This window comes from Rhizophagus irregularis, chromosome 8 (assembly GCF_026210795.1).
Source record: "Rhizophagus irregularis chromosome 8, complete sequence".
Taxonomy (NCBI): domain Eukaryota; kingdom Fungi; phylum Glomeromycota; class Glomeromycetes; order Glomerales; family Glomeraceae; genus Rhizophagus; species Rhizophagus irregularis.
Window position 1 is genome coordinate 400,289 of NC_089436.1, and position 13,009 is coordinate 413,297.

Genomic DNA, 13,009 nt, shown 5'->3' on the forward strand with positions numbered 1-13,009 from the left:
TAAATATAAAAATAGAAATTATAATTCAACACTTTCTATTTATTCTTTACCTGTTTTAGTAAGTTGATTTAAAAAAATTTTACGATTTTGATTTTATTATTTTCAATTTTACTAAAATTCTAATTAAAATGGATTTTTGTTTTTTTCTTGGCGTAGCCGCTGTTGGTGATATATTCGAGTTCAATTGACTATTAGAGATCGATTGATTAGTTTGGTTAATAGAAATTTGATCTATCTTTGTAAGCTCTGGATTTTTTCGCTCATTTTCAGCATGTTGAAAAGAATTATAAATTATAACCAAATGTTTCCTTTTACTATGAATCCAATCATCTAACATTGAAATAAGATAGTTGGCGGTTGGCCTTTTTCTCGGGTCAGAATCCCAACAAGATTCCATAAGTTGAATATAAACAACGGGAGTAGAATGTGGGCGGCCGGGTCGAGATCCTTGAATAATATTATTAGGGTTGATATCTTCATGGTAAAATGGGATTTTTCCACTAGCAATTTCGTACATGATTATTCCAAAACTATATATATCAGATGCAAAAGAATATTGACCACCAGATAGGATTTCAGGGGCCATATATGGTAATACTCCATATAGTTTACCACTTGAACCTTGACGCCATGTAAGTCCAAAATCACTTATCATTGTCCTATTTTTATGTCTCAAAATATTGCCTATATGCAAATCACGATGAACATAACCAGAGTTATGAATAATTTCTAGACCCATAGCAATATCTTTAAGTGTAATTAAACGTTCAATCCATGAAAAATTTTCAAAATTTTGATAAATGTATTGTCGTAAATTCCCATAGTTAGCGTACGATGTCACAATGATAAAGTCTCCTGAACCTTCCCAACGTGAAATTCCAAAACAACGAAGTATATGTCCAACTATCGTATGAAATTTGTGATGAACTATAAGCTATATGACAAAATTATAAAGAATTAATATTTAAATAAGAGCGAGAAAATATCCATAACCAAAACTTACCATATTAATAAATTCATTTAAATTTTTTTGAGATCCTTTTATTACTTTTAACACTACTTCATAATTACCAAGGCGTTTCCAGTTATTAATATTAGTATCCCAACAAATAATTGGACCTTGTTTCCATATAGCTTTATAAACAACGTTACATCCACCTTTCGCCAAATATTTAATATTATCAAAATTCATAAAAGGAATCCATTCAAAAAAGCTATGAACATTATTTGCAGTAACTTGTGTTTTAGTAATAAAATTATCTAAATCAGGACTCCAACTTGTCCATTTCGGGATTTGTCTACGAAAATGTTCTGCATTACAAGGACGGCACCATTTCTTTTCATTAAATAACTTTCTGCATTCCGGACACAATTCTGAAGAATGTTTTTGTAACTGTAGTATTTCATCATTTATCACCTCTCGTTCATCCCAAGATTTTATTTTTTTATGATAATATGAAAAAGATTTGATGGACTCATTTTTCAAGGAACTATTATCATGTAGAGAGCTAGTTGTCGACCTAGAATAGCGCTCCGAGACAGATCTAGGATGATTTGTTGAAGTTTGTCTTGGAGGGTATGATGATTGTGATTGTGAAGATGGTATTCGTGCACGTGAATGTTGATAATATTTAGTATTTTTATACTCTGGTATCATTGAGCCATTAAAACCTAAATTCATTTTTCAAGCGTTAGGACTTATAAAGTGAAGAGAATTTAATAAACCAAAAAAAAAAAATAATTATGCGGAATTTATAGTCCGTGTGTAGCACAATTGGTCGGATGATTAACTAATTATGGTATATCAATAAAATTAATACGTTTCGTATAACAAAGTTCTCCTATATGAAACAAATGAAACAAAATACCTTGTTTTAGAATGATCTGCTTTGTGGCGTTTACTTTTTAAATTTTATGATTGTCAAAATTGGTGATTGGGCCAAAATCCAAGAATATCTCAAAATGAATTCTTATTTGTACATTTATGATTGTAAATAAATATTTGTTGTAATATTTTTTTATGTGGAATCATGATAATCTTTTGTAAACTTTAAAAAGTATCCATATTTTTTTGATTATAGAGATAATATAATAAACAACATATCATTATTCACTTTCATAAATTACTTTATTTAAAAATCATACGGAATATATGATTGGCTAAATCAACAAATATGACCAATCGTATAATTATGTATGATTATAATAACCATTTAATACCTAATTTATAGATAGTTTTTTAAATACAATTAATTAAATATATATATAATAGTTACTAAAAAATACTTAATTATTAGAATAGAATTTTAAATATAATGAATTTTTTAAACTATTAAAAAGTAAAATTTTTTTTAAAAAAAATTCAATATTAAAAAAATTATAAATGTATTTTTTTATACTGTATAAATTAGATAACCCATTGAAATTAACGTTAACGGAAATCATTGTATTAGTTGAAAGTTCGTCTTGCGCCCATTTCCTTTTAAGGATGAAGAACCGAAAGACCACACTTCTTAAGAGTGATATTGCAAGATTATTTGGAGAAATAAGCCCAGATATCTTACGACTTACGCATTCTATATAAATTCAATAAACCAATTAAGGTCTCTCCAATTTGATTGTTTGTTGAATTTATGAAGAGTTTGAGGTCTACAATAAAACAAACAAACATAATATAACTTTTGGGAAAATTCGGAAAATTCTGGAAAATCGTAATTTCCCATAACGTGATACTTACTTGATCTTATTTATTATTATATGTTTAATAGAATCCAGATTTTTGAAAAAGAGGGGAGGGGTGCGTTAAACAAATAATTAAGGAGCGGCCTAATGACATTTTTGATATTCTACTGTAAAAATGTGTTGAAATAAATATAAGTGAAATCTTTACAAGTATTTTTTTGTGATAGACTATTTTTTTTTTATTTTTGCTTTAAAAAGTAAGACAAATCATATACATCCACAAGTTGATACAAATATTGATATCATCTATACCTTTTATATGAGAAGCTTGTGCAACAAAAAAAGATATTTATACAGTCCTTTTTCTTTTTTTTTTTATAATTAATTTAGTAAGGGGTACCTTAGAGACTAAACGCAGTGATTGATGGTTCATAAATTTAAAAATAACCCATTTAACTTTATAAATATAATATAAAAATTCATGATGATATAACCATAAATTATACTTATTTTTTTTTACAAGTCATGCAATATTTTTCTCTAATATTAAAATACTCAAAGAACAGGCCAATAGCGGATGAATTAGTAGAAGTACTGTATGTCGCAGAGTACCATGGTACATATGGTACACGATTCAAAATAGCCTTAGATATTGTGAAAATTGCTAGGGTTAGAACCTATTAGCTCTATCATGTCCTTACTAACAAGGAAAAAATAAATTTTAATGTAATAATTAGAATCGAAAGAACATATAGATGAATTGGATTAAAATTTTTATACAAATTATAGTATCAAAATTTTAGATCCAGGATATGAATTAAATAAATATTTCACAACAAAGAATTTTACCAGAAGCAGTTCCCACCTCTACCTGGACTTCCGTCTGATTGTGCCTTCTCATTCGATAATACGGGAGAATTTCAACCACATCAAAATTTAAACAGTCCCAATGGCAATTGGGCAAAATAATGCAATTATGCCAGATCTTGGACGGGTCTAGTGTAATTAAATGGCACGTTCATATAATGTTCAATGGAATTGGGCGATGATGGATGAGTTAGTTTACCTGCACCTGCATACAATATCAATACTTACTTATATCCAATGGTCATAAAATACATATAACTTGCAATCTGAGACATATGATGCAAAAGCAAAGCACAAAATTTACACAAAAATTTAGTAAATAATCAAAGATTAATTTCCAAAGATAGATTAATCAGATTGTCTAAATTATATAAAATTCAGAAACGTTACAATGAAACGAAGAAAATTGGATAATTAATCTCATTCTTTAAAATTTTAAACTTTACTTTCGTATCCCCATTCCTTTTCGTCTTCCCTTTCCTTTTGTATTAAGTAGTAAAATATCGTATTGTTAGCTTTATAAGATGAGAGGATTTCTCGTTAGATTTTATAAGTTAAAATTAGTCTTCATTCTTCAAATTATTTAAATAAGATAGTGTACGACGGATTTTTTTTTTCTTGTGGACTATTAAGTGTACGACAAAAGTAAAAAAAAAGCTAATTTTTGATAATTCTGGTCAGGAAATTATTTCCTTTTTTAGATAATGGCTGGAATTATTATAATTCCGCCCTGCTAGTATACATACGATCCAAATTTTTTGGGTTAAAGAATAATTTATTAAAAAAATATAATATACTGTATATATATATATATATGGATAATAAAATTAAATAATATATATTAATATAAATAATGATTATTTTCATATCTTGTAATTTTAAAATTCTTTATAAATCCCAAATTCATATACCTTTCAATTATTTTCATATTTTTATCATTTTCTTCTAAACTAAGACTTTCATAATCTTTAATTATAATTAATGAAAGTAATTTTTTTGAATTACGAATATTCCAATTTATGAAAAAATTTTCCAATTCTTTTGAAAATAATTTTGATTGAGCATTAAATACATAATACATTTCTAATCTATAAAAATTTTTTGGGGAATAATTTGTTAAAATATCTAAAAATTCAATCTCATTTAAATATCTATAACCACGCCAAAAATTAATATTTTCTAAATATTGACAATTATTTAAAATAGTTTTTAATGTTTCTGGTTCATTAATAATAAATTTTGTAAATAAAGTTTTAAGATTAGGACAAAATTTTGCTATAGCTAAATTTAATGAATTATTTTCATCTCTTATATATAATTCTTTTAAATTTTTTCCGTTAATTTCTAAAAATTTAATTAATTTTTCAACTTCTAAAAATGTATAAAATTTTAAAACTTTTAATTTTGGAAAAATAACATGTTGTAATTGATTAAAATAATTACATCCACCATAATAATCAGAAGATAAAATAAGTTCTTGTAAATTATTGAAATCAGATATAAATAATAATGGCATATATGATTTCCTTATTTTTAATTTAATTAAAGTAGAAGAAAATTTTTTAAATGTATTTAAAACTTTTTTTCCATTATTTGTAGTAGTATAATAATTTTGTAATATCACATTTTTTAGATTCTTTTGTGAAGAAATTAATTCTGCTAAACCATTTGAAGTATCATTTCCAAATGTTATATTTAATGTTTGTATATTATGACATATTCGAGATATTTGATAAAAAAATTTTGAATCAATATCTGAACTACAATTAAATTCCGTAAGATTATTTAAACATTTTTTTGCTCCAGGAAAATTATCAAATATTATATCTTTTGAATATCCAGAATAACAATCCAAAGATTTTAATGATGAAACTTGTGTCATAAACATTTTTAATATCTCTTGTGATAATAATTTTTTATGATAATTTGAAGTAATAGAATGTTGTTTTCTAAGTATAAGTTGTATCATCTGATCAATTCCATGAATAGAAAGAACTCTACAAAATGATGCATAATTAAATAAAGAAGATTTTCTATTTTTAAAATCAATTCCCTTCTCATATAAATGTTCTTTTGATTCTTTAGGTAGACAAGAAATTAAAGTATTAATAATTGACATTAATATACGTATTTGATATGGCATATAAAATAATCCATATTGAAAATTCCAAATATTCCTCCATAAAATTCTAACTGCAACTTCACACCAAAGGCGATTAACTAATAAACATGAATAAAGAGTGTTTTTATCTTGTTCAATATATTCAAATATTTCGTTAAGACAATCAGCAGGAAGTTGACGGGGCATTGTAAATTATTTTTTTTTTTATTTTTTTTTAATTTTTTTATTTTTTTTCAAAAAAAATTTTTTTCATCGTTAGCGCTTTTTTCTTAAATTAACAAATGTAGCTGCAAAGCCCGAATACTTAAATTGGTAATTTGGGCTAAATGGTGACGAATTGTTTTGTAGCACTTAAGGGTAAATTATTGACTCTGGAATGATCTGCATCAATCAGAACCCGGCTTTAAACAATAGCTTGAAAATGGAACAATGACCGAACTTGGCCAATACTAGTTTACCCCAGATTTGTGATATCCAGAAATGCAGGTACCACTTTCATATGTTGTTTGGTAATACCTGTTTACGGGTTTCGGCAAAATGATATAATTATAACTAATTATAACTGATACCTTGATAGGTTATTTGTTACATGTACGTCATTATACTTTCTTCATTGGTACTATCAGTTTACCGGTTTTTTTCACGTTGAAAGTTGTACGTAAATAATTAAATATACAAGTATTATACTAGTATTATATAATTTGCCAATCGATAAATCCACGATTTCACGGTAAATAAATTATACTTTTCCGGAAGCTGTAACCAAAAATTAGTAAATCGGATCCGGGTCGACTCCGAAACTGATTCTATTTATCATATTCCGAGTTTATCGAACTTGTGATCATTTTAATCATATTAAAAAGACGGAAGTCGAAGTCGACTCCGAACCACCTAAAACGAGTCGGCTCATCATTATAATAAATTAAAGAAACTAAACCGTTGTAGACCGAATTTGTTTAATAACCAATAAAAGAATTTTTAATTTATCAACATCGCTTGTTCTATTTATATAATGTAAATTTGAGGCTCCTAGCTTTAATTAATTTACCTTGGAAAGGGCCAAGCGAGATCGAAGTGGGACCGAAACGGGTCCGAGTGTGTCGTCCCCATCCTAAATCTATTATCGTTTTTTTGAGTTTAATTAATTTTACTAAACTAGTGAAACTCATACGTGTATATACAGTAATTGCTATAAGTAAATTATGTCTTTTCAGTTTATTTTAATTACTTAACGATCTGAAATTTTCAATTTTCATTGTTTTTTTTTATACTGTAACGCACACAGCAGATACAAAAAAAAAACGTCAATATATTAAATTCCAAGTTGTAAATTTACATTTTAGTATTATTTAATAAAGTGAGTTTGGGAATCGAGTATATTCGAATACACTGAATACACTCAAATTCGAATATACTTAGTTAAATTTCCTTTTATAGTAATAATTTACATAAGTTTGGCCTGAATTATGATTTAATTCAGTCAAATTTAGGAAACCAAGTTTATACTATACTTGGTTAAACGAATACTGGTTTTAACCCTCATGTATTTTACTTGATTCATAATTTCATATGATTTTCAGAATCCCTTAAAACCATCATATGATTATCAAGGAATATTTCAATTGATTGTCGAAACTTCAAAGTATATTTTACGCCCACGGCCAGGGGAATGTCCTGCAGCATTTGGATAATCAGGATTGAATCACAATTTTACCATAAAGCCTTTTATTATACTTATTTTGACTAATAATGATACTATTTATTCCAATATACCCATTTTTTAAATAGTGAGAATATCAAGAAAAAAAAATCAAGAATTTTAACTGGATAAAATAAAAATATTTTACAAATAAAATACTGCATATTATTATCTTTGAAAGGAATAGCTGATAGATGTAAACAAAAGAACATTCTATTCCGGATTTGGCGTGGTGATCAACAAATCAAGTAGTGTCGGTCATTTAGTCGCTTGTGGACCGTCTCCCGACAGGAGTCACAGGACATTTTCCCGACAGCCTAACGCTGGCCACCTTGATCACGTGTTCGTGCATAACACTGAATACTCTGGCCAAACCTGTCGGGCAAATCATCTGTCGGGAAATCTTGCAGTAACCCATTTAGGATATATATCAAAATTTATTGAAACCCCAATATATTCAACAATAGTAATAAACTTTATTCAGAATTCTGCAAAATAATAATGCAGAGCTAACTATACACAATTCACAATGTTTGGAATCGTGTAACAGTTATTCGCGAGCGAACGTCTATTGACTCATTATTTTATATTCAAATATACCATAAACTAAACGTGACAATAAAGCAAATTTTAATAAATATTTATTTCCAATAATTTATTTTAAGCATATTTACATCCTTTGTTCAGCGAGAATAATATATAGTCAAATGTCTCTTTATGTATATCCCTCGCACATTGGTCTCAATGTTAAAAAGTAATTCAATGATAAAAAGTAATGTTTGTGTTATTTTTTTGTATAACAAAATTATAAACTTTGGTCCGACTAGTCCTGTACGTTTTTTTATAATAAATCCTATGCATTGCCTTTTTCTTAGGCATTATTTTATTCTAATTTTAGATTTCGTTAATTTTTCATTTTTCTATACTGTACATATTAATTAATCGAACAATTCTTTCAGTTATCAATATTAGTGATTAAAAGCGAACTAGTTTTTATAACTTTATGAAGAAAAAGTAAAGTTGTAATTATTATATCCTTATAGTTTAAGAATAATACTTTGATTAATATGTAAATATATATAATAATGTAATTGAACAATATAAAAATGACCTAAATCCACCAAATCCACCGAATATTTGTTGAATCTGAACGCCTGCAACGAGTCACATATGAGCATAATAAAAACATAAAGGGCAGGTTCCATAATTTCGTTCGCTTCTCAATTAGTTAAACCCATTTCTTTATTTGAAAAAAAAAAATATTCAACGGCAATACTAGTAGATGGCAGGTTCATTGAATTATTTTGTAGAGAAAATGATGAATAAAAGTTATATTTGAAGCATTTTTAGATCATTAAATGGAGGAGAAGTATAGATGTAAAAAAATTGACATAGTAGCTGTCATTTATTCTCTGCTACGATAAACAATGACATTAACGCAATATAACTCAATATAACTATAATACATATAATACATAATATACATGTAGTATATTAAATATTAAATATGTTGAAATAAATTAAATATAAAAATACCATGAAAAATGAATTTGACATGAATAGTCATAAATCTAAAAGCAGTTTTTTTAAACATAATATGTATGTTTTATATAACATTTTTACTATATATCATACTATAATTTTTATAACTTAAAACATTTTAACAAAAAAAAATGTTGCGAAAACGTTTTTTTTATCATACTGCATATTTAAAATATTTTTACAACATCAGATCATCAATATTAGTTATAGAATATAAAAAAAAAATAATTTAGAAATCTTTTAAATAGCTTGGAAAATCATGGTGAATAAACGGTCAATAATAAACGAAACTTTTGCTATTATCATATAGAAAAAAGTATATATACTAATAATGTGATAGCTAGCCATCCCTTTATTAAATAAATCCAATAAATCCAGTACCTTCTCCTTGATGTGATAACTACTGTAATGTTATACAATAATAATACCAATCAATTTTAAAATTATTATTTTAATTATATAATATATATTAAAAAAAAATTATAAGAAAAAGTTATAAAAAACATAGATAATTATATATATTGCATTATATTTTACAAAATAATATTTGTAACAATTACTAGTTTACAACTTATAAATTCCTCTATTTCTACGATAGAACAAACTTTAAACAATCCATGATATTTTTTACAAAGATAAAACTTTCAAGATCCAAACTTATTTCTTGAAAAAATCATTGTTCAAAATTTTAGCATAGCACAGATTTTAATATTATAAGTATTTTTTTTTTTTGAAAGTCATTACCATTCAAATTTTAAAATTCTACATAATTATAATATTGAGTAAACTTATTAATAATAATAAATTTTATCATCTCCTTGAATATCATATTCTTCTTGAATATATTCTCTTGCATTTTTGAATTAAAAAAACGTTGCGAAACGTTTTTCATTAGTTAATTTAATATATTAGAAATTCTTGCAGGAGGAAGTGATAGAAACTTTTTAAATTAAAATAAATAAAAAAAATATCAAAATTATTTTATATACCAAAAATATATTAAAACATAGTTTTAGAAATCAATCATATTAGATTACTAGCTTATAGTAGCTTACCATATTCTTTAATATACATCAATAAAAAATATATTAGATAAAGCCTGATGTTATATGTGATATCTATGATTGATATTTCATAAAAATGACCAAAAAATCTTAATAATTTATATTTAATAATTTCCTATTTCACAACTAGAAAAGTAATATTGAAATGAGCAAATCTCTACATTCTAAGATATAAAAAAATGTTGATTTTTGCATACTTTACATTTTAAAAAATTCATGAAAAATCTTATAATAAATAAAATGCCATCTCAAAGAGTATAGAGTATAATCTCTTATGATAATTTTGTTATTGTATCAAGATCAAATCCTCTCAGTCACATTTCATGGCAACCTTTGTATGTGTGTATGGAGCTTTATAGTTGATAGATTGTTGGTATATAATAAGTACTGGTAAATAAATAAAATAACCATGTAAAAAATGCATTGTTATAGTTCCTTGTAAGCCAATTTGATATTGTTCTTACCATAGGCTATTTAGGGAACTGTTGAGTATGTAACTCTTTATAAACAAGGTCACAATGTCATATAGTATCTGTAATATACAATGAATTTTCTAATGAAGTTCTTTGTTATCAATCAATGTCTTAGATAGAGGGTTTGATGTTATCTGTACAGCTCAGTAAAACAAACACTAAGTTCATGCTGAGTACATCAATAATATTTTTATATATATAAAGCATACATTTAAAGACATTTTTTCTTTAACCTCAGCAGGAGTCCAGGACTGTATAAATTATCAAGAATACCAGCCGATTCATGATTTTTTCCTTATATTAAAGAATTGGATTTAAATATAATGAAATTTCTTTCACTTACATAAGCGAACTGAAAGAAGGCCTATTTTTTAAAGCAATAATGGTCAGAAAATATATTCATAAATACAATTAATTTTATTCTAGGAGTTAATTAACTACTCAAATACAAAAAAGAACACTAAGAACACCAAAAATATAATAAAACTTCATAATACTACATGCATGATAAATTATAGGTCTATTTGTAGAAAGTAATTGAACTGAGAGAATGAATGCAAAGCAATAATAATAAAAGAGCTATTGCAAAGAAAAAATGACAACAATTTTATTTATTTATTTCTTTTTTTTAAAAAAAAAACAAAATACAATAATTTTATGAAACTTAATATTATTTGAAAGAGTTTTAAGCTTGTAGAAATTTGAGAATTCAAAATAATATATATTAAATTTTTGGTTAAAATTATTATTATATAGTCATAATAGCTAGTAACCACAGAATTTTTGTAAAATGTATAATGACAGAAGAGTGAAAGGACGAGTTGAGTTGACTCTGTGACAGAGAATGAGAATTTCAAATCACATTTATAATAATCTTAATGTTAGTGCTACATAGTGTATTATCTAATATTATTTTAATATATAGAAAGAGGTTATTCTGAAATACGATACTTTGCCGAAAAATAAGCAAGTTAATGTACAACAAATTTTCTCTAAGCAGCGGAGTCTTATTAACAACGATGTTATCCGAACACCTTCCCTCATTTTACGATCGTCATTTTCATAACAACCTATTAGACGAGTTCTGGTTATTATACAATTAATTTAATCAATATATTTATTTGAATAGCTTGATAGCTTGATAGCCTATTGTTTTTAAACGAATGTAACATGAGAGATATTTCACATTGGTATTTAATTAAGAGGTTTTACTGAATTTTTATAACAAAAGGTCGGTAATAGAGCTAGTTGTAAAAGATATGGGCCATAGACCCATGAGCTTAATAATTATAAAAATAGACCAAAATTATAGCCAATGATTAGATTAAATAAAAATTTTACCATTACCCTAATGTAGCTGTCACCCAATCAGGAAGAAATAATGATGCGAGAAATGATGCAAAGAATAATAACATTAATAGATAATAATGGTATTTTATGAAAAAATAGAAAGGTAACAATATCTTAAGAAATGGTAATAATGTGAACTCAAAAGTTCTGAACATCTACTTCTATTTTCCTAGTATTCCTATTTTCCTAATAACAATAACTGATAACTATTACATACAGTACTAGTTATAATGGATAACCAGTTCAATTACATGGATATAAAAAACTTAATTATAAAATATAAGAGTAAAAAGATAAATTACTATATATAAAAAAAAATAATATGAATTTAATAAGTATTTGGAATCCATAATAGACAACTATGTTGAAAAATAAACATACTACAAAAAAAGGCAAAAGTTATAAATTGCTACAACAGACATCATTCAAATCTGGAACTTTGTCATTCCATTTATAATTAAATAATTAGAAAAAATGGTTTCCAGGGACTTGTAAAGGCAATTAAAAAATTGTACTAAAAGCTTTTGCTTGAAAGCATCACACCATAGTTATACATACTATTGATATAAAGTAGAAATTTGATAAGATATTAGAAAATATAGAGAATATCAACATTATAAATATGATGAAGTAAGGAACAAATTTAACCATTGTTAAAATCTTTATAATGGACATTACAATTGAAGCTTAAAATATCATACTTCTTCAGATCATGCTTATAAGAACTTTAACAAACAAAATTTTAGCAAATTATTCCAATTTCCTTAAAATATTATGATTACTTAAAGTGATAATTTAATGAGAAACTCTGTTTAATTTAATAAGCAACTCTACACAAAATATTTCTATATGTTTTTCATGGATTTTGCATTATCCCTGTTTTGTAGTTATAGTATTTCTAGGAATTTAATGCCACGAATATCATCGATATTTCGATGACCACTCAAACCGCGACCATAATAGAGTATGGTTGCGAATTGCGATTCAAGAATTAATTTAAATTATAATTTTGTTTAATATTAGATTAAGAAAGGAAAGATCAGCAAAATAATGATACTTATGTTTTTAATTCCTTTCTCTCTCGTCATTATCTATTTTAGGAATTTGAAAATTAAAATTTTAATTCTGTAATTCTGGCTAAAATTAACTTCATTAATAATTACCAAAATGAAAATCCTTTCTAAGAAATAACATCATTACTGCATGAATA

At 25.7% G+C, this 13,009-nt stretch overlaps 2 protein-coding genes across 2 annotated transcripts; both read right to left on the minus strand.

The window, feature by feature from the left end:
• Positions 1-79: 79 nt before the first annotated feature.
• OCT59_027993 (uncharacterized protein) lies at positions 80-1,681 on the minus strand (the record flags this gene model as incomplete). Its single annotated transcript, XM_025310983.2, has 2 exons — positions 80-934; positions 1,004-1,681. 2 exons carry the CDS (start codon positions 1,679-1,681, stop codon positions 80-82), a joined length of 1,533 nt encoding a protein of 510 aa, XP_025176274.2.
• A 2,622-nt stretch (positions 1,682-4,303) lies between these two features.
• OCT59_027994 (uncharacterized protein) lies at positions 4,304-5,946 on the minus strand. Its single transcript, XM_066147011.1, has one exon. It carries the CDS (start codon positions 5,855-5,857, stop codon positions 4,391-4,393), a length of 1,467 nt encoding a protein of 488 aa, XP_065993767.1. The 5' UTR covers positions 5,858-5,946; the 3' UTR covers positions 4,304-4,390.
• Positions 5,947-13,009: the final 7,063 nt, after the last annotated feature.